The sequence below is a fragment of the Lissotriton helveticus genome, chromosome 10 (assembly GCF_964261635.1).
Source record: "Lissotriton helveticus chromosome 10, aLisHel1.1, whole genome shotgun sequence".
In the NCBI taxonomy this organism is placed as follows: Eukaryota; Metazoa; Chordata; class Amphibia; order Caudata; family Salamandridae; genus Lissotriton; species Lissotriton helveticus.
The window spans coordinates 240,560,799-240,582,712 of record NC_136071.1 but is presented as its reverse complement, the minus strand read 5'-3'; the positions used below and the strand labels follow the sequence as shown (position 1 = coordinate 240,582,712).

The window sequence follows — 21,914 nt, the reverse complement described above, 5'->3', positions numbered from 1 at the left end:
TGCATTCTCCGATATGGGCACTACGTTTTACTGTTTGGTTGGGTACATTTACTCATGGCCAATGGTAACAGGCTTTGTATCTGTGACTAGTCCCTAGAACCTTAAATGAAGCCTATTATAAGGAGGAGTGCTCTTGGATAGGTTGACTGAGGCGTTTCCATATCTAGCAGTTCAGCAGGGAAGATAGTGAAGTGAATCTAGAATTACCCTGATGTGCATGGAGCCGGGTCTGCTGAGTATTCCAGCACAAGGACCTGCCCTAAAAGAAAGGATTCAAGAGTGAAGCAAGTGGTGCAATGTACTCCTAGGCCACATGTGTCTCCACTGCTCTAGGAAACTCTAAATAAGAAAGGTGCTGGAGGGTCACATGCACAGTAGAATGGACTAAGACAAGTGATTCTCTGTGCCTGTATATCTTTCTGGGTTTTGGGATAAGACACATCACAAGCTAACTTAGCAGCCTTTGCCTTCTCAACAAGTCTCAGCACTGAAGAAGAGTAAGGCTCAATTCCGATAGGAGGTGGTAAGCAAAAGACAGATCTTGGAAAGTTAGGACTGCAGCACGGGACACTAACAGCAGCTGTGCCCCCTCTACAGTACCACACTTCCCCAGTCTCAGGAGAAAGCTTAAACTTGGTCCTGTGACTTGTACCCAGGGAAGGAGGTTTGCCTCACCTCTCAGTGCAACAAATTGGCTGCATTATACACAGACAGAGGCTGGCTCAATCCCACTGTGCAAGGGCAGCTTGAAAGGGGAAGGGATTCACAATGCTTTTACAGAACAGGAACGGGTTTAGTTACTTAAGGGGCAGTAGGCTTCCCGGGAGTTTATACTCCTTATTTTGACCAAGCTAATGGGATCTGGATTGAACAGGTGGTCAGGTACTGGGGAAAGAGGTGTGTGCGATTCAGTACTTTCACCTTTCCTAGAGTTTCCAGGTAGTTTATGGCCAGTAAGGGTGACTTTCAAATGGGTGGAGACCAGTTTCTGGGAACGGTACCTTACTCTAACGAAGAAGGGGTATTCATAACAGCGCAATTTGAAAGCCCATACACTCACCCTATGATTCCGTCACTGTAATGAAATACAATATGTTCAGTGGAAGAGGAGTATTTTTACTTTATGTGCATTATAGGGGTTACTGATAGGTCAAAGACTTACACGCCTTGGAAAATTCCGGATGTTGTGTACATCAAAGTCGATGAATGTTAACTCTCCTGTATTACGACATTGAAGATAAAAAATATGACTTTCCAACTGTATGTGCACAAACAAGCAGCAATCCATGCTGAAGAAAAATAGTAATTACAAGTTTCCAGACTGAGAATATCTGTTCACATTTGTGTGCAATAAGAATCAAAATTGAAAACCATATTTTTCCATTTTCAAAGCATCTCGTTTTCTCACCTCGGTCAGTTGCAACAGGGCTTCCACTATTGACCACAAATTCGTACTTGCTGAGGGGTTCATCATCCACGAACAACACAGGATATAGGTTGGAGCAGGTGGCCCCACGGACATCAACAATAACAGCAAATTCTACAGTAACACAAACAAAAATAAGGTTAAGACTCTTCAGACAGCTTTCCAAGCAAATAGTATCCATGAAACTATTGGTATTGTGAGGAAAATGTTAAAACGTAGTTATAAACTTTGGATATGAACGCCACCATCAAATAAAGGGCTTCACTTCACCCATCACTGCAGAAAAATAAAGAATACCCAAGTGAAACTAGCTTTGGCAAACCAATAGGTATGGCTTGTGCCACCCTGTGATTTTTTCTTTCTTTTTTTATTTACAAAGATATGCAGCAGACATTAAAAGTGCAATAGTGATACAAAGTAAACATGATGTAATCTTAAGGTTGCTTGCATATTCTTTCAAAAAAGTAAAAAATGGGCAATCACAAAAATAAATTAAAAAAACATGAAATTAAAGTAGAAGTGAATGTAGACATTGGCATACTGGCATACAGCCTTGGTATGAAGGTTGCTTGCATATTCTTTCAAAAAAGTAAAAATGAGCAATCACAAAAAGAAATAAAAAAAACATGAAATTAAAGTAGAAGTGAATGTAGACATTGGCATACTGGCATACAGCCTTGGTATGAAGTGAACTACTTTATTTCAGTCCACTTCATGCCAGCATTAAGGTGGCCGGAAAGAGCCACCCTTACAAATAGAATTGGGTCAAAAGTCAAATCTAAAAAATGAAGAAGTGTATGCAGAATAGTCAGACTGTATTTCTTTGTTTTCCTATATGAAATAGTGGAAGTTTGTGCAAGGTTGAGCTTGCATTTAATATTTTATCAGACCGCCTTTCTTCCAGTATTACATTTCCTTTCTTCGTGGGTCCCAGATAAAAGACTGAACTACTGTGAATGCAGCTGAAGTTTCTTAGCCAGTTTCATTAAAAGTTATGTTTAAGCTATGCTTAAAGTCTCCTCCAGAAAGAGAATCCACTGTATGCAGGTGTCCATCAGCCCTCACAAAAATATATAAAAATATATAAATATGATGAAGAAGAATACATGAAATAACTAGCTTTCATCATTGAAAAATATGACGAAAAATAAAAACAGTTTCAGATCTTTTTTCACTTATTTCTAATCAAAAACATCTCACTGACATATACAGAAATAACTGACAGGCATGGGTGTTCGTTTTTCTCTTGGAAACAATCGATAAAAGATGTGTGCATGTCACTAGTATGCTTGTTTTGCATTCATGAGAAGGAGTGTACCCGGTGCACCTCTGAAACCAGCTTTGACAAATTTAGTATTGTTGCACTTGTCCAACCACGTGCCAACTACCGGCATCGCGAAATCGCTTTCTCCTATATCTCCCTAAAGAACAGAGTCTATCATTTCACTCAAAGATCGACCTGCAGTAGTCAGGGCTGGTGGTGTACTTCCTCCACATAAGGGCATGTCACCAGCCGCCCATTGCTTGCCAGTGTGAAGATGTCAATGGGGAGGACGAAGAGTTGCAGCAGAGGTAGAACGCATTGTCGGATGTGGAGGCGATGCCATAGTGAGTTGCCCATGCATGCTTCCATATAGGCGAATGAACAGAGATTTGTAAGCACAACAAATACCCAAGGGGTGTCTTGGCGCTAAAGGTCTCAAAGCTCTCTGGCAGATGAGTCATTTTGGAACAACCAGGTAAGGTTTTTTTTCTGAACATTATGTGATTAGATACATTTCTACTGTGTATTGAAACCTTGTTCCAGGCTCTTGCAGCTAGATAAGAAAAGGACCTGCCTGCCGGTTTGCAGAGGCAGATCTGGGTACCGAACCTGGAAATAGATGGAAGAGCGAGAAGGAGATACCAGGAAAATCTTTACTTCAAGTACATTAGCCCCCTGTTGTTCAAGGCTTAATGAGCGATAGACAAGGCCTTCAATACAGAATGTATTTAGTATTGGAAGCCAGCGTAGAGTCTGGAGATGACCCTGAACAAATACATGGAAAGGAGCAGCCTCGCTACTGCATTTTGCACAATCTCTAGGCGATTTACGAGAAAGCATACAGAGAATTCCAATAGTCTAGCCATGAAGCCCTGAACAACCGTTTAGGGGTAAACAAGTGAAATAATTGGAAAGATCTATTTAAGTAATCATAAAATGAGGAAGCATGTTGCCAGGACCATGGTAATTTGAGCCAAGAAGGAGAGCTTTTGATTGAATGATGCCCATATTTCTAATGGTGAGATGTAAGGGTCAAATACCCACGGGCTTGTGAAAGAACCTGAAGGCACTCCACGCTATTGTAAAATCTTCAGATTGAAAGGGTAGGAACAAGTGACAGACTGTCCACTATCACTTAGCAAAGACTAAAACCATTTCAGTGTCCGTTTACCAACAGCAAAGATGATTAGACATGATAGAAGCACTGTATCAGAGTAAGTTTCGAACGCCATAGAAGATCATGTAGAAATGAGGGCAGCTGATCGTCCATGATCGAAGATGAATCTAATGGCATCAATTATAGCTGTGAGTACAATACTAATAGTTGACCTGAAGCCAGGTTGAGTTATATATAGAAGATTGTTAGGTTCAAGGTATGCAGAGAGCTGGAGATTTATGGCTGTCTCAAGAATTTGTAGGAGGCAAAAGTAAGAAAATAAGAAGAATCTCTATAGTTAGTAAGTATAAAGGGATCTGTAGTGGATTTCTTAAAGATAGAAACTACCATATCCTATTTCCATTAAGATGGTATTATTGAAGAGTTCATTTGGAGACAAGGGTGAAGCTGCCTCGACACTAACTGAAGAATATATGGTGTTCAGGGTTCAAGTGATGAACCAGACTTGGTCTGATGTAGGACATTTCTACCTGGTCTTCTGATAGCAAGACAACCTCAAACAAAGATGTCTCAGATTTAGAGATAATTGGTTTATCTAAAACAGGTGCCTGACATAGAGGTAAAAAAGTTGGAATAGATTCTCTTTAAAAAATTAGAGGGGTGGTGGTATTATTGGTATTCTCCCAAGATGTTACATGTAGGATTTTCAGGTAACTATTTTAGATGCACAGTAAGTGGATTTTGCTTTTTTAATCTGCCATTCTTATTCTCTATTGTTTGGCTCTATATCCAAGTTTGGAGCAAGGGTCTTAGTCACTTCTCCATTTTTGTTCCTGAGGCTTGCAGTGTTTTTCGGCTGATGGAAAAGAGTAAGAACAGCGCTCTGATATCTGCAAGGATCTTGTTCGCGCTATATAAAACTTTGAATAAATAAATAAATAAATAAAGGACGTTGGGACTCAACATTTGAAGCTGAATGTGCCGCTTAGGAATAATGGTATCCATGGGAAAGGTGATATAGTTATTGAAACAGGGAGAGAAAATTTAAATGAAACAGCTGCATGGTCGGACTATGCAAGGGGAAGTGGGGCTATAGTTTAATAGACTCAAAGTTAGCCAAAATCAGTCAGAGATATGACCAGTTGCATTTGCTGGCTCTTTAGTCAAGAAAGGCCAAGTACAGAGAATGACTCTACCAAGTTGGAGTTGTCCTGGTTTGTCAGATCATCAGCATGACAGTTAAGATCTCAGAGGATCAAGAAATAGTGAGCTTTTACAATTAATGATCAAGAAAATGTGGTAAGACCTGAATAAAATTAGATCTCAGCCCAAGGGGCGATAAAAAAAGAGCCTCTGTAATAAAAGTAGTAAGAAATTAAACCTGCTGAGCACTCCACTAAAATGGCAAACAAATTACCAAAATGGAGTTAGAAACCTCCATGAGAGCTACAGTTGTACAATGAAACAAAAGGCAGGGCATAAAATAACCAGTGAAAGTATACATATGATTAACAGTCTAAGTTCCACCAAAAGCTGATTTTCTATTTCATCCAAGACTAGCTCAAACACGCTCTTGTCGTGTAAATAAAGCTTGCCATTCATGTAGGGCATGACTTGGAACGTGACATGATCTCGTCTAAAATGTAAACAAGTTGGATTAAATAAAAAGATCACTGGAGCCCAGCTGCTCCCTCCTCACTGAGAAGCCCCCTTTCTAGCGGGGTGTACTGCATAACCAAGAAGAAGCTGAAGTAAAAGGAAGTAATGTAAACCTAAAATGATATATAAAACCTAGTGGGATGGGGTGGACAGGGGACTTTGTTTTAAAAAGTAGGCACTTGTGGGGAATTGTACACTGTGGAAGAGGGTTTCTTTTTTTCTCAAATCCATTTTACAAATGGCAAGACAATTGAAAGAGCCTTTTCCTTCATGGTAATGGTCCTTCATTTACAGACATTATTGTAAAGCAAAGCTTTTTACCATAGGGTGCGTATTTAGCTCAGCAGCTTAGAGGGCATCACCGCAGGTCAGTAGTGACAATACTAGACCTGAGGACTACAAAACAGGTGCATTCTGCATCATGGAGAATGGCACTTGAGGCTGGTAGTCTTAGTACTCAAACTGTAGTCCGGTTAAAAGACAGACTTGGTTTCTGCTTTTCGAGATTTTGATTACATTTGGGAAAACAAGCTTTATTCGGAAAGTGATTCAGTTCCGAAACGACCTTCAGTCATGAATGAGGATGACATATTTTGCAGAAGGATGTGCAAATACATGGTATATTACAGAGTGTAAAGACTGGTATCCTTTGGAAGTAGTTTACTAGTTAGGTCTCCAGTCCATCATGCCTCCTACCACCCTCCAGCATGACAGATTGTAGCATCCCTGCAAGCATGTTTGTAGCGCTTTAATCACTTTTGCTCCGTTTCTAGATTTTGGTTGGAAGCGCAGCTGTCTGTAAGACATACTGTTACCAGTTCTTTAAAATACAGGTAGAGTTGGGCAATGGCTCCACCCAGAGCAGGATCACTCTCTCACATCATGCGATTGGCTGTTTGATATACCATACTGCCTTTCCAGGAAGTGCTTTCGCTGGAATGCATGAAGAACTATTTTATATCTAAAAGGGACAGTTAATTCTCATGCTGTTTGCCACATTCAATTTTTTCCCAATACTTTTTGCTGCTTTCTTTCTCCAGCTTTGGCAAAGACATTAGGGCTGGCTTTAATGTGTTAAACAGCATTTGTGATTGTTTGTCTTTTTTGATGCGTTTGCACATCAAAACTAGACCTACTGGCTTTGCCAATTATTATTTTTATGAAGCATACGAAGAAAGAAATTCTCCAGTTGGAGAATAGTTTACAACTTCAGGGGAAACCCATCTTTATCTAAATCTAAAGTGTATGGGGATGTGCCACAATCTTGTTACCAAATGGGAAAGCATGTGTTGTCCTGAAGATGTTGGTTTCTTTCATCATGACGATTCCACTGAAATGTGTCGACGTTTTAAATGTTTGCTGCGTGGTACAGAGGGTTCTGTAAATAACAAACATATGACAGTAGTCTAGCAAATGTGATAGAAAATATGAGGTCAATTAAGCTCTGAAATCTGACATTCCCTGCATACCCACATGGAATAATGAGCATTAAAGCTGGTATTTACACCTTTGCTCAAATATTGGAAGCAAATAACGTCACGGGACAAATATTAATTTGCCACAGGCTGCAAGCATTATTTGTGTCTGGCTTACAACTATAGGTAAATGATATTTGCACTTCATTTGCAAGCTAGTATACCTTGCGCACAGCTTTGCCCAAGAAACTTTTACTGTGTAAAATCTGGTGGCGAATGTAAACACAGGAGAAGTGCAAATTACCCTCAACTCCTAATGCAAGTTTGTTCTAAATCGGCCACAAATACAATTGTCACCTATTTCAACACTAACTCGTGACTCCAAAGGACCGTGGTAAACCTCAAATGTCGTCAAATACCAGGTTCCAACCTATAACATTCATACAAGCGTACAGGTAGAAGTGATGTGCAAGTATGCCTCCTTGAGAGTAGCAGAATGATTTCCTACATGGTGGTCATATGAAAGTGCTTCAAAAGTATTTAGTGGGTTAGAGGTCTGAGGTCTAAGATAGACTAATGAGTTCTATTTCTTGGGGGATCAGAAAATATGATATTCCGAGTGTTTTGCCCTGAGCTGCGTCCTCAGGGCAGCACTTTTTCAATTCAAAATTACTACTTTTCAACCTTCCCTAAAAAATACTTGGGGAATTTATAACTTTTCCCAAAATATATCAGAAATGGAATTAGAATAGCAAATAAGTCTCCTGGAATATTTGCTGGAAAGTTGTTATTTCCCTAAATATTCTAGGACCGGGATTAGAATAGTAAATTTTACCTTCCATTGTCCACCACACCCACTGCTGCCCTGAGGGTGTGGTTCAGGGCAAGAAACACGAATGAGCTGGAAATACAGGATGCAAACACTTGGCCATCCTGGTGAGGGGCCACAACCTTGATGGCACCTTCTGCGAGGAGCACTGGGCTTCTTTCTGTAACAGTCGTAGATGGTCTTGGCTCATTACATGGTGACGAGATGGTATGTTTGGTGGTGTGGAACTTTTTTTTTTTTTTTTGTAAGACCTTTATTAATCTTAGTCAGTGATACACAGTCACGAGCCTACAACCCGGGGGCCGGCTGCAACGTATGAGCAATGAGTTCACAAATGACAATAGATAAAACATTATCATCAGCATATTAATTTATACCGTCCCTTACCCAACCTCATTAGACCACGTGGTGTGACGCATTACCTTGAGTCTTACATTCTGTAATTTTGTAGATATCAAACAGTAGAGAAGAAAAAGAAAAAACAGGAAAAAAATCAACTTAGAGACCTAATATGTAGACCATCATCATAGGGATCTGTGACCATCGCAATTGGCTCGATTCCCCCCCCCCCCCAATACAATCAAATAGAGATGTTCGACCTGTACATGATGTTTTCCTACACTTGACTGCACAGATAAATAGTCTACACCTCTGTGTCCTCATCCAGTGAATTGATATAGTTAGTTAGGAAGTACCAATAGTTCTTGGGCCTTGATTTTGCAGGTAGGTCTTCCTCGTATGTCATTAGCTTATCTCGACAGACGGACATTTCATGGAGCCATGTAGATTTCTTGGGTACCTTCCTACTGTGCCAGCATTGCGCAACCTGTCGTTTGGCCAATAATAAAGATATCACACAGAATTTACGTTTGAATGCCCGGAATTGCGGTACAATACCAAGAAGACATGTTTTTACTGTGCATTCCACATCCACCTCTAGCATGATAGTGAGTGTGGCAGTAATGTCCACCCAGTATTCTCGTATCTTAGCGCAGTACCAGGCCAGATGTGTAAAGTCTGCACCTTCCTCTCCACATCTTTTGCATCTATCTTCGTCTTGAAGTCCGAACTTAAGCATTTTTGTAGGTGTATAGTATGCCTGGTGAATGAATTTATAGTGTATGATCCTTAAGTTCCCATTAGGGGTGAGTATCTGCGTCAGCGCACAGGTCTGCTGCCATTCCACATCGGATAACGGATTCTCTAGTGCCATGTTCCATCGTGTCCTAGCCTTCTCAGCGGTGTGCGCTATCTCTGTCTGTGCTGTTGTGTATAACCTCGACACTAAGTGCGACAAGTCCTGTGTTGTGATGATCATTTGTAGTGGGGCCAAGCTATCTGGTTCCGTGGGGAATGTGGGATAATGCTCTTTCAGCGCACGTGTCAAACTATATAAGTGAAACGGAATAGGGGGGTCTTGTTCTGAATATATGTTAAGTGTTCGATGTCCAGAAATGCGCCCTCTCGAAACAGATGCCCCATTTTGTCTATGCCAGCTTTCTGCAAGAGGGACATGCCTACCCCTTCGCCTGTGACTGACAGCGCATGATGGTGGTGCAAAGGCATTGCTGGCGCGTATAACGGGAGCTTGCGGGCCAATTGACCAAGTTTACGCCAGGCTTTCACTGTGGTGTCTATGGTGTTGATGTCTCTCGCATGTAGCGGTGGTCTGGTATGTGATATGATTGCTGTCAAGGGAATGGGATCCGCGTCTCCCTCTTCTATGGCTGTGTGGGTGAGGTATGGTATCTCATGATACCAATAAGCTGCATACTGCGCTTGGGCGCATAAGTAATACAGGAGAAAATCCGGTACCCCGAATCCTCCACGTATATACGGGAGAGTCAAAGTCTGAAGATCTATGCGAGCCTGTTTGCCTGCCCATATTAGTTTCAGTACCAGTGATTTTACACGGCGAAATATCTCTCCGGTGGGTGTGATGGGAATGTTGTTAAAGAGGTACAACAGTTTGGGTAAGATATTCATTTTCACGATGGCTATACTATCCGCCAGGGACAGTGGCAATTGGATCCAGCGCTGTACTTTGTCTTCTATCTTGGAGATTACTACCCCATAGTTAGATCTTATGACTTCCTCTGGATCCCTATGGTACATGACCCCCAGATATCGAATGGGATCCTGCTGCCATTCCAGTGGGAAGTCAGTGTCGAAGGGAGTGGTGGTATCTGTTAAAGGAATTATAAAAGATTTGGTCCAGTTGATTGCCAGTCCCGAATGTCCACCAAATTTAATGTATTCTCTGAGCAAGCTGTTCAGATGTGTGGCGGGATCGCGCACGTATAGCAGCATATCGTCTGCATACAGAGATATATGCAGTGGTCTTGCTTTGAACCGTAAAGCGGATTGTTAGAAATTTTGCCGCACTATGCAAGCCAGAGGTTCTAGCGCCAGTGCGAAAAGCAACGGTGATAGAGGGCACCCTTGTCTGGTGCCGCATTCCACGTTAAAGGGCTCAGAGACGTAACCATTTATTCGGACTCTAGCGCACGGTTGGGTGAATAGTAGGGAAACCCACTGGACGAAGCGTTTGGGAAAACCCATCCTGTTTAAAATAGTAATCATATAACTCCATTCAATGGAGTCGAACGCCTTGGCGGCATCGATCATGACCGCCACGGCTTTTACGCATGGTTGAAGGTAGTGGGACAGAGCAAATAAGGACCTCGTATTATGGGACATCGATCTCGTGGGGATAAATCCAGTCTGATCTGGAAGGACCAGGTGTGTCATCAGTGGGGATAAACGAACCGCCAGTAATTTCGCGAGTATTTTTGAATCCACATTAATGAGCGATAGTGGTCTGCAGGAGTCACACTCCTCCGGGTCTTTGGAGGGCTTCAAAAGGGCTATGATCATCGCTTCACAGAGTGTGGGTGGGAGTATGGACTTCTCGAAAGAGGTACCAAACATGTCTACCATGTAAGGTGCAAGAATATCGGAAAAGTGTTTATAGAATTCATTAGTGTACCCATCGGTACCCGGTGCTTTGCCGTTGGGAAGTGATTTAATCACTGCAGTTACCTCTTCCACTGTAATGGGCATCGCTAAATGTTCTCTGTGCTCATCCGACAACCAGCCTATTGCTACATTCTCCAGATATTGAAGAATCTTGTCCGTCGACGCTATGGGTTGTGATTTGTAAAGTGTGCCAAATGTATCTACGAAGTTATGTAGGATGTCTGCAGATTGTGTCTGTGGCTCTCCGTCTTTCGAGTTAACGCGAAGTATGGCCGAGTGACCCCTTCCTTCGCATATTTTCCTTGCCAGAGTTCCCCCTGGTCTGCCCCCTTCCCCAAATGTTCTAGCACTGTTCTTGCGATCTAGATATTTTATTTCATCGTCCACGAAAGTTTGATGTTCGGTGTGTAAGTGGCGCAACTCTGCTAATAGTGCGATATCCTGCGTGTCTTCAAAAGCCATTTCTAAGTCCCTCATGCGTGTTTCGCAGCGATTAATCTTACGTCTAATGTCTTTTAAAATTCCTATAGTAGTGCCTATGCATACACCCCTTGTTGTGGCTTTGAGGGCTTCCCATAGTAGGCCTGGGTCCTCAATTACTGGTGAGTTAATTTGGAAATATTCCTTGGTTGCCTTTGTTATTGTGTCTGCATAAACAGTATTAGAAAGGGCTCGTGAATTGAACCTCCATTGAAACGGGGGTGGTGTGTAATGTGGTAGCATGAGTTGTAGAAAGACAGGATTGTGGTCTGACAGCGTGCGCGGTAAGACCTGCACTCCCTGTGTCCATAAAGCAATACTATTCGTGCCTAACCAGTAGTCCAGGCGAGACCAACTGCCGTGAATCGCTGAGATGTGAGTGGCACCTGGTGCAGTAGCATACCGATGCCTCCAGATGTCAGCTAATGACAGATCTTTCAACATATGTCCCAGCGTCGTCCTTGCTTGTTTATGCTGTTCCGAGGAATTTGGGGAGCGGTCTAGCCCGTCCACCAGAGTCACGTTCCAATCCCCCCCACATATGATATGCGTGTTTGTGAATAATTGCAAGTGTCCCCACAATTCACGGATAAACTCCGGTGTATCTGTATTTGGACCATAGACATGTGGTGTGGAACTTTAAACAGTATTCTGCTGAACCACTGAGAGCACCCATTTGTCAAATGTTATTGCTTTCCATAGTTGGAAGGAATAACCTAAATCTTTCCATGATAGGTGTTGTATGACTGGGGGAACGATGGGCGAGTCAATGCCTGGAGATAGAGGCACCCTTGTTGAGTCATCTCTACCCTTGCCTCTGCTGTTGCCAGAGTTGCCCTCTCTGATGACGAACTGGGGTCCCAGGGTTTCTTGAAAGGACTGTTATTGGAGATATCCCTGCTCTGAGTAAGACTTAGGACCTCCTCTGACCCCATTTGCGGAAGGCACACCTGAGTATTTGAATGTGCAGTGCACCTTTTGGCAGTCCTTGCTGTGTTTAGTTGTTTTCAGCATGGAACAAAACTCAGGTCCAAATAGATGCTTTCTATCAAATGGGACACTGATGAGGTGCTCTCGGACTTCCGGTTTAAAGACTGGAACTCTTAGCCAGGCATGGTGTCTCAGCAAGATGCTGGTAATAATTTCCCAGGAAACTGTGGCAACAGAGTCCAGAGCATACCAGAATTCGCATTTAAGATGACTTTCACCTCTGTGACCAGTTCTTGCCCACTCTTGTGGCAGGCTTTAGGGAGGTCACCAACTCCTCCATCTCCTCACAATGATGGCAATCATATCTTGAGAGAAGTCCAACTTAATTGGCAAATATTCACTGAGTGGCTGCCTCGACATCTGCATCAATTTTCATGCTCTCCTTATCTGGAGGAGGAGCATCCTCTCTTGCCTGACCCGAAGTTCTCTTTGTACTTGTGTGCACTACTAGAAAATCAGCTGGAACTCGACACCTAATGTAAACTGTGGTTGTCTCGAACCACCTTGTTTTTTTTCCCAGACAAATGGGTGATAACCTAAACTTGGTTGGGGGGTTGGCGATTGGGTGGATGGAGGTGTGGGGGTAGTCCCTGAAGTTATTTGTACTGTATATCACCATGCTTTATTGCCAGGGCAAGTACTTGACAGACTTTGATTTCAGAGAGGGATTTGATTAAAAAGATTGCCCTCCTTCTCAACCACATGGGCATTACAATGTGGTACTGCATTACCCTCTGTATCACTGAATGGTAGGGAGTGGTGTCATCTGTTGGGAAGCCTTAAAAAGATAGGTCTCTAGGTCAGAATCAGCTTGAAGGTCAACATGGCAATCCTTCCATGGGACATCTCCATCCCAAGATGACTTGGGAAATATTTGTCCATATGAACAAGACCCTTACTAACACACCCACATAAATAGGGTGTTACATGCTTTTTTCCTACCAGACTGCCATATGTGCCTACCTTTTGAAGATGTAACCTTACAAATACATTTAGGTGGAAAATGTAATCCAAATGTTAGTAAATACCCGACAACCTTTGTGGATTTTTCAAATATTCGCAGTGCGCACCCCCCGACTTTCCTGTGTTCCTAGCCTAACTATTACACCTTGGAAAAGGTAGAGGTATGGATCAGGAGCACCATAAAGGCTCCCTTGGTCCGTATCAGTGTGGTGTGAGTGGTGCGAGGACTGTGCTGCCAGGGAAAGAGGCAGTGGCTGTGCCCAAGGAGGTGCTACTGGTCGTGCGGGAGGCCTAGGAACAGTGAGCTCTGGTGGTGCAATGGTAGGTAATCTTCTTAGAAATCGGAATCAAGAGATCTCAGACCCTGGGGCAGATCTGAAGGTCAGCGCAACTTGTGGATCGCTACAGGACTCTATGCCAGACTCTCTCATCTTAACGTAAGGACATTTTTTAGGTCAATCCCTGGGGTTGGAGGTTGACCTTCGAGTGAACATGGTGGAATGGAGGCTTAGTTTTTGTCCTGGGGCCTTTGCACTGGCACAATGCAAGTTCCTCTGCCTCCAAACCATTGGAGGACTGTAGTATCCTGGTTTGGATGCCATGTGCCTTTTCCATTAACCTGTCTTGCTACTCAGCCTACCTGGGTGAATGGTAGAATGTTGAGTGTATGAGGTAATATGGAATGTGTGGTGTGCCTAGGGATGGATGACAGTTGGAAGAGAGGGCTGAGTAGCAAGAGAGCTGCTCCTGGTGGGGCTTAGGAGAGACTTGAATAATACTTAAATGATTACATGTCTTGCTACTCAGCCTACCTGGGTGAATGGTAGAATGTTGAGTGTATGAGGTAATATGGAATGTGTGGTGTGCCTAGGGATGGATGACAGTTGGACGAGAGGGCTGAGTAGCAAGAGAGCTGCTCCTGGTGGGGCTTAAGAGAGACTTGAGTATACTTATATGATCCTTATGAAATCCATCAATAAACCATTATCAATCAATACTACTCGGCTACAGATCATATTATTACAAGGACAAAGACTCTGAGTTTTGCTATCCCTGCACTGGCTGAATACCTGAATGTTTAGGCTGTTCTTGCTAGGCACCGATGATATCCTCAGATCTGAACAGGGTCTGATGTCTCGGGTGAGTCTTGATGTTGCATCTTTTGGTGTTGTCCGCCAGTAAAGGATGGTCTTGTTGCACTTGAATGCCTTACACGCTGAAAGGGTTGACTTCCCATGCTCTGAAGATGGGCAGAGGCTACAGACCCAATGCTGGTCAGACAAAGGAAATCTGAGTTCCATTTAGAATAGAATTGGAAGGATATTCTCTCCACAACACGCTCCTCCAACAGTGATACTCAATACAACCTGAGTTTCCTCTAGAAAGCTACATAAAAGCTGCTTGAATTCAATACCTACACGGTCGCTGATCCAATGTTAAGTTCTACTATCACTGTGGTAGAATTCGCAATGACTGTCACTGAAGGTCACGGAAAAGAGGTCATCAGTCACTGCGCTGGGACTGAAACATCCCAACCTGATGGCAGAAAAAAAACTAAGGGGGAGTCTTTGTCCTGTATTGAGGGCTAAGCAAGGTATCTTCTGCCTCAATACTTCTCAGAAGAAAAACAACTTGAAAACATCAATGGCCATACTAGGTAGCAGAAGTATGCAGAGCATGTGTATGCACAGCAAACTATGCTATGAACATTAATTTATCAATGGTAAGAAAACTGATAACCAAAACCACATTCATGATATTTGATGGACGTTAAACCAAACACTAGTAGTTGGCAACACTAGCTAGACATGTATAGGAGCCAAGTGAGCAAGGCAGAAAAGGGAGATGGGTTGTAACGCTTGCCAGTGGTTAGACAAATTGCAAGCATTCCACCCATCACATGTGTTTGATGCAAAGCCCTAAGTGGAAAGGGTGTGCTCAGACGTGGGTCCCGTTTTCACTCTGCCACTAGAACTAAGCTATACCCAACTGTTGAGCCCTAATCAAGGCGAAACCAGTCTTTGCTAGCTATGTTCTGTGTATTTGTAAAGAACACTATTACCTGTGAGGGTATCCTGGTGCTGAACTGGTGTGTGTCTAGCCCTGCTATGGTAGGGTAGTTAATTGATCTGCTGGGACTTCAGCTTCTTGCTGAAATCAAGAAGAGAGGAGGAGGCTCAGATGTGGTGTGGTAGGCTGTTCACGCTTTAGGAGTTATGTAAGAGAACACCCGTCCTGCTGATCTAGTTCTGTGTATGCATGGGATGCGAAGCAGCGGTGTCTGGGTGGTTGTTGGAGGGAGATACAACTGTTCAGGTAGGTGAAGCCAAAGTCTAGTACCTTGAATGTGCATATGTTTCAGTTCCGAGAGGATCTGGACTGACAGTTCGGGCTAGACTGTTCTTAGTGGAGCAGGGCCATTCCTCCTGACACCTTATTTGGGAATGAAAAAGGAACATACCACAAAGTTCTCGGAATATGACTAAAATAACACCTATAATTTTATGAATTTTACAAAACTGACAGGTACTTGCTAGGGACACAGACTTACATATTGGAAACAAAAATGCATCTCGTTCTGATAACTACTCAAGTTCCAATCAAATAGCTTCATGTGAGCAGATAAAAATAAAGTGCTGTTTATAAAATATATGTAACTGAAGCTGCATTTACTTAGACAGCTTTTACAGTTAAGAATAGTTCTGAATTAGAATGCAAAGCCAAATGAGACTTGCAGTGAGCCACGTTTAGGTTTTATATTTTGACTCATAAAATATGCAAATATATTAAGCATGTATTTATTCAGCGGGAGCATCAGCGGCCATGCACTACAATAATTCTTTAATCACACTTTCTTAAACTCCAACTTCTCTCTGTTACATGGCACTCTAAGAACAGCAGGTGTCAACAGTATAAGCCTATTAAATGAGTCATGGTGGCATTAACCCGAGAATGAGACCCAAGTTTTAGCTGTTCATTTTTGTCTCATTTGGAAGGAACACAGTCTACCCTGCATCTAGAATTTTTGGCCCTGGGCTAGGTCAAAAATCCAAATTAAACTTTAATTTGTTGATTTAATCTAATTGTTAAGAAAAAAAGGCAGGGATAAGAAATAAATAAAAAAAATTGAGCAACATAAAATTAACAAATATACAAAGGGCTAAAAGTATGAACAAATAAATAACAAGTGAAAAAAATGATGTGCAAAACACAGTCTGTATTCAGTTTGATTCATTCAAACATGTTCTCTGTTTTTTAATCTCCGCTGAAAACATTTAGTGATCAAGACAGGGAGATACAGGTAAACATGTTAAAAAGAAAAAGGGAAAATTTAATATTCCCGGGTTGCTCAAAATTACCCTCTCTCATTTTTGGATCAATATTATACATACTCAATTAATTTATGATGGGGAATATATGGGTGCAGTCACTCAAACATTTTACCACCATTAAATACCTTAAATTGTGTTAAATCTCAGCAATATAAAGCAAGAGGTATCTGTTCCATTTTCAACTCTGAATGCCAGATGTTATCTACATGAGTTGTCCAAGCACTAACAACAAAGGGGAGTTGCCAACAAAAAGCATGAAAGGGACTGAGCGCAGGTGGTTGAGGCTTTACTTTGGTTAAATGCTCTCACACCGGTGGGAACAGATAATGGAAAGCTGTGAATGATGTGGCTATCACTCAAGTCATGCATTGGGTAGGAGTAAAGTCAGCACTCTATGAGATAACTGGGGTAAGAGGATGTAAGGTGGTGGCAATGGCACAGTCTCAAACAAACGTGATGCTATTACCAGACGACAGTATGTGTGGTGGGATCTGCACATGAGGGCTGAGCCCCAGGAAGTTGCAGCGATACGTCTCCTCGTACTGTTCACTATATGGGATAGTTCGCACACATCCAACAGGTAACATAGCCTATGGGAGAAAATACAAATAGACATTTCAGGCAAACTAGAAATACTCTTCAAAAACATCCTATCTATTGACTTTTAAACTGTACAATAGATTCAAAACAAATTGTGTCAATCAAGTTTTCATTTTCCACGGTCAATCATGTTGTCATATTCCAATAATATCGGCACAAGAAACTCAGACCATGTAATTTCCGTATCTCTCAATGATGAATGATAAACAATAAAGAAGCGTTGAAGAGGCAATGTTCCAAAATCCAGACTGACATTTCTGCCTTTTTCCAACCCCCCCCCTAAAAAAATCTAAACTACATTGTCGGTTTAAAGATTTCTCCATCACAAGCTCAAGGCCCTGTTTCACTTTTTTGCATGCATTCTGCTTATGGACAGTGCAAAACGCTAAACTGTAATCAGTAAAGTGAAAGATTATGTTGGAAATAACTCTTTTTCGTGGATATCCCCTCCTTTTTGCCTTCTTCCTCCTGTTTTTTCTGGTTTTAGGACTCTAGGCCCCTTACTTCTGCTGACCAGTGCTAAAGTGCAAAAGCTGTACATCTAAAACGTAATAGTATTTAGTTTCTCCAAGATCGGCCTACTTGATTTACTAGTACATCCCTAGTACAGTGCACCAGGTGTGCTCAGGGCCTGTAAACCAAATGCTTCTAGTGCGCCTGCAGCACTGAGCGTACCACCCACATAAGTAGCCCTTCAATCGTGTCTCAGGCTTGCCACCGCAGAGCATGTGTGCCCAGTTTTTAACTGCCAGGTCGACCTGGCACGTACACCTACTTGCCAGGTCCAAACCTTCCCTTTTATTACATGTAAGGCACCCCTAAAGTAAGCCCTAGGTAGCCCCATGGGCAGAGTGCAGTGCATTTAAAAGGTAGGACATGTGGTTTTAAGTTTTACATGTCCTGCTAAATTTGTTTTTCACTACAGCAGGGCCTATCTCTCTCATAGGTGCGCTTTGTAACATTTTACAAGTGTATTTTCCAATTGGGGCCCAACAGAAAATTGGAGTTTGGTGAAGTTGGTTTTTCAATTGTAGGTCTTAAAATACGACTTTTAGAAAGTTGGCATTGTCTTGCTTGACCATTCTGTGCCTCTGCCTGTTCCTAGAGTACACGTCTGGGTTGGATAACAGTTGGGGTTTGTGAATTCACTCTAGACAGTCACACACAAAGGGAACTAAGGTGCACCCTGCATAACCTGATGAACCATCACCAGACTGATGGGTCTTCCTAAGCTAGAGTGGTGTGAGGAGCTGACACTTGCACCTGGATTGGGCTGTGCCTGTCCCCTCACAAAGCAGCCTCTAACCCCCTGTAGTGTGTCTGGAGCCAGGGCGAGGAAGGGCAGTGTCTTGTGCACTACAAAGACTTTCCTTTGAAGTTGACCAACTTCAAAGGCTGAAATGGGTATAAGTACTGGGCCTCTGACACCATATACTCGGCCCACTTCTGGATTGAGGGCATTCTGACAGGAAGAAGAGCTGTGTTGCTGTAAGTAGAGACTGCCACTATGCTGTTGGCTTTGTTGTGCTGGCCTGCTGCTGCTGCTTCTGAACTGGGAGTGAAAGGACTGTACTTTACTTACTACCTCCTGCTTTCAAAGTTTCTCCAAGGACTTAAGTTGAGCTTGCCTCCTGTTGGAAGACTCAGGGCCATCAAAGACTTCACCTGCAGCATCTGGGCTTTTCTGCTGGGAGCCCTGCTCTTCCAAGTGGTGCCAAATCCAGTTCCTGGGCCATTGGAAGAGAGTTTGCTGTGTTCAACTAGAAGAAACCAACACATCGACTTAGAGTGCGACTTCAGAGTCTGCACCACTCTTCGACGCCATGCTGCTGCCTCCACCGGAGCCATGGTCCACACTCAATGCAATGATGCGACTAACAATGCAGGCCCGCCACCGCCACAGCGCTTCCGAAGGTCTGCCACAGCATGAGTCCTGAGCACCACGTCACTGAAGTTTGTGACACTCGACTCCGCCGCAGCACCTGTGGTCCCACGGTGTGACATGAACAGCGTGAATTAGATGCCACATGGCTTGACACTCGAAAGGTCATCGACCCCACACCGCCAGCAGAACTGATGCCTTGTCACCAATGCCGCATCACCTCCCCTATGCCTTGCAACATCCCAGGCTTCACCGGCTCAACGACTCCGCACCGCCTCCCAGAGCCCACGCCCAACTTGCTTCAGTGATGCCTCACCTGCTTCATTGGTGCCTCACCTCCGTTGTGCAACGCGCTATCCCGAGCATCGACATACCAACGACTTGCACTGATAGTAAGGAACTAATGCCGCACCGGCCCCAGGAATGCCTCACCTCCCCAGCGCCTTGCAACGTCTTTGTTTTGTCTTTGTTTCTAGGGTATTGTAACCGGGGTCTGTACGACTCCGTAGCCGGCATACACTCCATCGTGGTTGACCCCGAACTTTGAGACTCATATCCATCAAGCACGTTGTTATAGCCCCAATTGGAGCAATTGTGTTTCTAGGCAGAATATCTGAATTTAATCTTTGGGAATTCGTAGTTTGGTTTGTGTATGTTGAATTTTTGCCGTTTCGGTCTTGTTTGATTCGGGTAAATATTGGTTATTGTTCTAAACTGGAGTGGAGTATTTTTGTGGTGTTTTCACTGCGTTACTGTGTGTTTGTACAAATACTTTACACATTTCCCCTGAGGGAAAGCCTGCCTGATTTTACCAAGTTACCATGGGGATGAGCACAGGTTATACTGAGGGTGAAACTTACTTACCATGACTACATTGAATGGCCCTGCTTGGACAGTGTGTAAACCACTGCCAACCAGAGACCGCAATTCTAACAGATTGCTATAAAAAAGTAGTAAGACACAAAAAATAGCATTAATAAAAGTATAGAAGAACAGAGAGATTGATAGAGTGCGCATCTCCAGGATCTTACCATCTTATGCACAGTTGCCTTCACTTCATGTCAGTGAATAAAATTATGGGGCACTCATTTCCCAGTAGCCCATGAACACTCAATCGCCAATACATAAATGCAACCAATTCGAAATCAAGGGTTAAAGATAAATGTCAAAATGTCTACCATGCTTCAACTTTGCCTCACAGATGTCCACCAACATTTTTTGCAAAAAACGAGCATGCATGGTCTGATGGCATCCCTAGGGTGCCACACAAAAATGATAAATATAAAGTGAGTAAAAGTATGGTACCATCAACTGTAGAGAACAAGGAAGGTAATTTACCATCTCCATTTGGCAGGCATTACCTTCTGGCTTGCCATGAACAACTCCTCAAAGAATGACTCAAGGCCCTTTGGACAACTTAATTTCTCCCATAAATTCACGCAGCTCATTTATTTATTTACCTCTAGTGCCATGTCTTTTCTTACATGTAACCAAAATATCATCAACAATCTAGAAGGGGGTGAAAGTAGCTCATGAACCTTACTTCCCAAGAACAATGACAGACGTAGAATATTCTAAGTTTCCCCATGCGACATACCAGAAAGTATCAACCCTGCTGATCTTGAGTGAGGGTGATTAGAATCTTCAAGATTTACATAATTGCATTCTCTAGTAAGATTGATATTTATTGCAAATTAAGGTCATTGTTTAAGAACTTGGGGCCATATGTATCAAGCACAAATGTGCGTGCAAAATAAGGAATTGCAATATTTGCGATTCCTTATTTTGCAATGTAAGAAGCACCAAAAAAGTGCAATTTCGCCTTAAGGAATTGCAAATTACCACCAGCTTCAAGTTGGTTGTAATTTGCGATTTCTTTGAAAAATGCACTTTTTTGCATTTTTCAAAGTGCTATGTGAAGCACATACATGCTCTTAGGGCAGGTATGTGCGCCACATGTGCACCCATGCTTATTTCAGGGGTGCAACAGGGTGTCATTTGGACACCCCTGTACCCTTGAAATTGCATTCTCAATTTGCGATTCGCAAATTGCTAATCCCAAATTGAGAATGTCTTCCCATTCACTCCTATGGGCCTCTAGGCCCATAGGAATGAATGGGAAGGTATTCCTTAATTGCAAATCGCAATTTGAGATTCGCAATTAAGGAATATGTAGGATTCGCAAAATTTATTGCAAATCCTACGTACATAGCATTTTGCGATTCTCAAATAGCGATTCGCAAAAATCGCTATTTGAGAATCGCAAAATGACTTTTTGATACATATCGCCCAGGAACACTTGTTCAATTGAACATTGACTGTACAACTAAGGCAACAGTAAAACACACCACATTGTTATTTGTTTCAATCTCTACTCAGCTAAGTCAGCCGCAATTAAAATAAGAAAATGATTTCTCTCAACACACATGCAATCTTTACCCATGTCCAGTAATAAGAAACATTTTTACAGTTACAGTTGAATGACACATAAGAACCATGTCAGCATGCAAGAGAGGGGTGGTGGAAGAAGGCTAACAACACAACTGTTATGGTGTTCCTGCCCCCGTAGTTCCAAGGTGCATGAACACCAGGCCCGGTTTGGACAGTAAAAACTCGTACGCTGCAGGGCTTGGAGGCATCGGCACATTACTGCCCCCACTCGCGGCCTGATGCTCAATGGGCATAGCCTTGCAAGGCAACAAGCTTTTCGGGTACTTGTCGCTACCCCCAACTTGCCCAACAGCATTCTTCTGCTCCCAATTTAATGTGAGCGGAAAAGTTATTAGGTTTGGAATAATCTAGATGATTCAGCCAACTTGTAACTGACCCCTAAATGTCAAACCCTAAGAGGAAGAAGGGCGGCGTCATAGGGTAACTGTGCAATGAGGAAATGAGGAAACAGAGTTGCCAATCACAACTCAAAATTTACTTTTAACATTGCGATAAAACTGGACAATGGAAACATGCTGAAAGTGTTG

The 21,914-nt window shown here is 42.8% G+C and overlaps 1 protein-coding gene across 3 annotated transcripts in view; it reads right to left on the bottom strand.

Moving 5' to 3' along the window:
• The window catches only part of FLCN (folliculin), a 205,488-nt gene that overhangs the window by 85,746 nt on the left and 97,828 nt on the right, over positions 1–21,914 (bottom strand). For all 3 annotated transcript variants that reach the window (XM_078665222.1, XM_078665221.1, XM_078665223.1), the window contains exons 9-10: positions 16,921–17,044; positions 1,409–1,540 (exon numbers count right to left, since the gene is read on the bottom strand). In XM_078665222.1, the coding sequence (XP_078521348.1) occupies positions 1,409–1,540; positions 16,921–17,044 (256 nt within the window). The remainder of the gene's footprint in view (positions 1–1,408; positions 1,541–16,920; positions 17,045–21,914) is intronic.